Source organism: Octodon degus, unplaced genomic scaffold (assembly GCF_000260255.1).
Source record: "Octodon degus isolate 3935 unplaced genomic scaffold, OctDeg1.0 scaffold00130, whole genome shotgun sequence".
Taxonomy (NCBI): Eukaryota; Metazoa; Chordata; class Mammalia; order Rodentia; family Octodontidae; genus Octodon; species Octodon degus.
Window position 1 is genome coordinate 4,185,719 of NW_004524706.1, and position 4,220 is coordinate 4,189,938.

Here is a 4,220-nt window from a genome sequence, read left to right on the forward strand (position 1 = left end):
TTCCTGTCCACTTGTATTCGAGCTCATCAACTGACAGTTAATTGTAATGGGATCTAAGTTAGCGCTCTAACAATAATAAGGTAATTCCCATTTTGTCAGCTTTTCATAAGCAGACATTAAATAACACCCAAGGAAATCTTTAGCTTAACTCTAGCTTTCCTACTTTCCTTGAATTTGTATTGCAACATGTTTTTTAGACTATTCTGCAATGATGTTTTCACATTTAAAATTTGCCTTAGATTCTACCAGTGTAAACCAGAGAGCAGTAGAGATTTGTGGGTCAAAAAAGAAAAGGTCTTTGGCAACATGAATGGCCTTTGGAGCTGTTAGATCTCAGGATGCACCATCTGCTGTGTTTGATCTGCATCAGCCCAGCATGGTGAAGAACCATACCCTCACACCCTGTGTTGAGGAGACTGGGCAGAATGGGAAAGAAAGGCCAAGGCTTAGTCCAGGAAGATCTTGTTTTAATACCATAAGGTGGGTGTATGTCCCAGTAGAAGCTGACCAGACTGCTAGTTAGGAGAGGACATGACAGTGCTTCCAGTCTTTCTACCTTTAGGCAGCACAGTGAGTGGAGCATGAATCCGTGTGTGGTTGGATGGGCTGAGATCGCACAGATGTATACAGGGAAGCTACATTGAAATGAGGTTATATTCAGGAAGGACTTAACTCAGCAAGAGAGTCCCCTTTCTTTCCTGTTATTAGCATATTTTTTGATGCCCTGTAATACTTTGGTTCTTCCCATTGATGGTACAGATGAAATGCTTAGAATCTGTAATTTCTTGGCTTCAGTAAATCTGCCTTAAAGTGTTGTGGTTTGTTCTTTGCCAGGACTGAATTTCAGTAGAAAACTTGAGCCTATGCTCTGCTTTTCCATAAGAATAATGATTTTTGCCACTGCTGCCTCCCCATTAACAAGTGTTTTGTTTTTATTTGTGTTCACAGTATATTTCATATTTAGATCTTCTAGGTGACTTGCAGCAAATTTGAAGTCTCTTTTTGAGACTTGTATTTCCAAATGTGAGTTGTATAAAAGCAAAACAGTCCAAGGTTGAACTGTATGTTAACTTTGCTGAAAACAGATTTTAAATGACTGAAAGTTGGGTAAGAGCCTAGTTTTTGTCCCCTAAACCACATCACAGGTAAGTAGGTTTTTGTTTTGTAGTATCCTAAAAATAGTGTTTGTTGTTCTCTCATTGTTTTGGTAAGGCACAGCTTTGTGGACTTTTAAATCCAAGTTTTTTAGATCTATGAGAGGCTGTTCCTCAGAAATTACTAGAAAGTAACCAAATAGAAAGTCATGGTCATGATAGAGTTTATAAGACATGTTTGCTTAGAGAGTTACAACAAAAAAATCAAAGTGTAGGAACAGGTATCATTGAAGAGCAGGTTGCTCAAGAGATCTCTTGTTTGTCTCCCTTTTTTTGTTCTCCTAGGTATCTAGAAGACCAGAAGACAGAGAATGGGAAAGATAAGGAGCAGAAACCGACAAATTCTGATAAAGAAAAAGTGAAGGAGAAAGGGAGCTTCTCTGATGTGGATGCAAAAGTGAAATCGGATTCATTTGCTTCCAAGACTGACAGTGAGAAGCCCTTTAGGAGCAGTCAGTCGCCCAAAAGGTATAAGCTCCGTGATGACTTTGAGAAGAAGATGGCAGATTTCCACAAGGAGGAGATGGATGATCAAGATAAGGACAAAACTAAGGGAAGGAAGGAATCTGAGTTTGATGATGAACCCAAATTCATGTCGAAAGTCATAGCTGGTGCAAGTAAAAACCAGGAGGATGAGAAGTCGGGCAAATGGGAGGGCCTGATGTATGCAGGGAAGGAAAAGCAGAGGAAAGCAGAGGAGTTGGAAGAGGAGTCTTTCACAGAGAGATCCAAAAAGGAAGAGCGAGGAGGAGCCAAGAGGAGTGAAAGTGGGCACCGGGGGTTTGTGCCTGAGAAGAATTTCCGAGTGACTGCATATAAGGCAGTGCAAGAGAAAAGCTCATCACCTCCCCCAAGGAAGACCTCTGAGAGCCGTGAGAAGCTGGGAGCCAAAGGAGACTTTTCCTCGGGAAAGTCTTCATTTTCCATTACTCGAGAGGCCCAGGTCAATGTACGCATGGATTCATTCGATGAGGACCTTGCACGGTGAGTTATGCTTCATGTTGGTCTCTGGGCTCTAGTGCTGTAAGAGGTGCCTTTCACTCTCACTCCTCCTAAGGACAGGCTCCTTTATGTGCCTGCCTGCTGTTTAGCCATCAGTCCTGATAAAATGTGTTGCTCATTGATTAAGTGCTCAGGGGCAGCATTGTTGGGGAGGAGGTTTTTTGTTTTTTGTTTTTTGGGTTTTTTTTGGTCTATTTGGCTTTCTTGGTTGTTCTATGCTTTTCTTTTGCTCTTGTTATCACCCCTAGCCTACCCTACCCTACCTCTCCATCTTTTCCTTTCCTTTATTTAAAGATGTGTTTCAGGGACCGGGGATATGGCTCAGTGGTGTAAGCACCTGCCTGGCAAGCACAAGGTCCTGAGTTCAATCCCCAGTACCACAGAAAAAAAAAAAAAAATGTGTTTCAGCCAGGCATGATGGTGTATGTCTGTAATCTCACTTGGGAAGCTGAGGTAGGATAGTCAGATGAGTTTGAGGCCGTCACATACTGAGTTCAAGACCATCCTGAACTATACAGCAAGACCCCATCTCAAAAAGGGACAGGGTATGGGTATAGTTCAGCAGTACAAGTGTCTGCTTGGCAAAGGTCCTAAATTCAGTTCCCAGTACCCCCCCCAAAAAAAAAGTCAACACCTTAGGATTTGCCTCTCCATTTTAGTTGGGTTTTCATAGTGTATTATAGCCCCATCATCATCATCAAAAAAAAAAAAACCTTACTGTTTTAGGTACCTCTCCCCCGGCATTCAGAAGGGTGATGAGGCCCAGTCTGGCTGGACCTGGTATAGTCTTTCTACCCATTTGGAAGTCTGCTTGAAAAGAGTTTCAGCCATATCCCACTCTTTCTTGCCTTTGTTACCACCTCACCTCACTGACCGTGGCTGGCCAAACTAAATGATCATTAAGTATCATCTAGTGGATATGGTACCTACCTGTAATCCTAGGATGCTGGGAGCCTGAATCGGGAGGATCTCATATTTGAGTCTACCCTGGATACTAGCAGTGTTTATAGAAACACTGTCTCCAAGATAAAGGGTTGGGGATGTGGCTCATGGTGAAGTCTCCTGAGCCCAGTCCCCAGTACTACCAGAAACAAATTTCCTATTTGTTGTGTGTGTGAAATCAGCAGCAGCCCCACAGTAATCACTGGGGTTTAATACCTCCTTATCCAAAGATCTGCACAGATAAAAAGGGAGAGTTTTGGCTTTGTTTCCATAGTATGGCATGTTGAAGTTACTTTGAGCTTTGATTGATAAAAAGGCACTCTATAGAGAGGTTTAAAACTCATTGAAGGCTGGGGATATATAACTCAGTGGCTCAGTGCCTACTTGGCCAGGCAGAAAGTCCTGTGAGATCAATTTCTGGCAAACCTCCCCCCCCCAAAAAAAAATCCACCCCATTGAAAGAAAAGTGACACCTTTTTGTGGTTTAAATGTTTCTAACTTCCTGTACTATCTTTTTTAGTTAAGCTTCTCCATATTTCATTTTCAGACCCAGTGGTTTGTTGGCTCAGGAACGCAAGCTTTGTCGGGATCTGGTTCATAGCAACAAAAAGGAGCAGGAGTTTCGTTCCATTTTCCAGCACATTCAGTCAGCTCAGTCTCAGCGTAGCCCTTCAGAATTGTTTGCTCAGCATATAGTGACCATTGTTCACCATGTTAAAGGTGAGTCCAGACCTTCTTTCCACAGTTGTCTCCTCTGTTCTAAGTAGAATGAGTGGGTGGGTGGGGCCCTTCATCTCATCTAAAGAGCTCTGGAACTAACTTTGGGAAATTCCTTCCAAGGAGAAGTTTCCTTGTTTTAATTATAAATATGAATTATTTTGAAATAGCGATCTACGATCATAAAAATAGGTAGTCATCTTTTTTATTTTATTGTTTAAAGAATAGGTAATATCCTTAACATTGAAAATGTTTGAAGACTTAGAAGATACTAAAAAATAGCTTCCCCAGTAGCTCTTTTACTTTCTGGTGATGTTTTTCAGGCATTGTATTAAGAATTATTTTACTGGGGCTGGTGAGATGGCTCAGTGGTCTAAAGCACCTACTTAGAACAAGCTTAGCAAA

General features: G+C 41.7%; 1 protein-coding gene across 1 annotated transcript in view; it reads left to right on the forward strand.

Moving 5' to 3' along the window:
• Thrap3 (thyroid hormone receptor associated protein 3) overlaps window positions 1-4,220 on the forward strand; it is a 49,291-nt gene that overhangs the window by 32,257 nt on the left and 12,814 nt on the right. Inside the window, exons 4-5 of the mRNA XM_023701042.1 lie at window positions 1,259-2,138; window positions 3,646-3,818. Coding sequence (XP_023556810.1) covers window positions 1,259-2,138; window positions 3,646-3,818 — 1,053 coding nt within the window. The remainder of the gene's footprint in view (window positions 1-1,258; window positions 2,139-3,645; window positions 3,819-4,220) is intronic.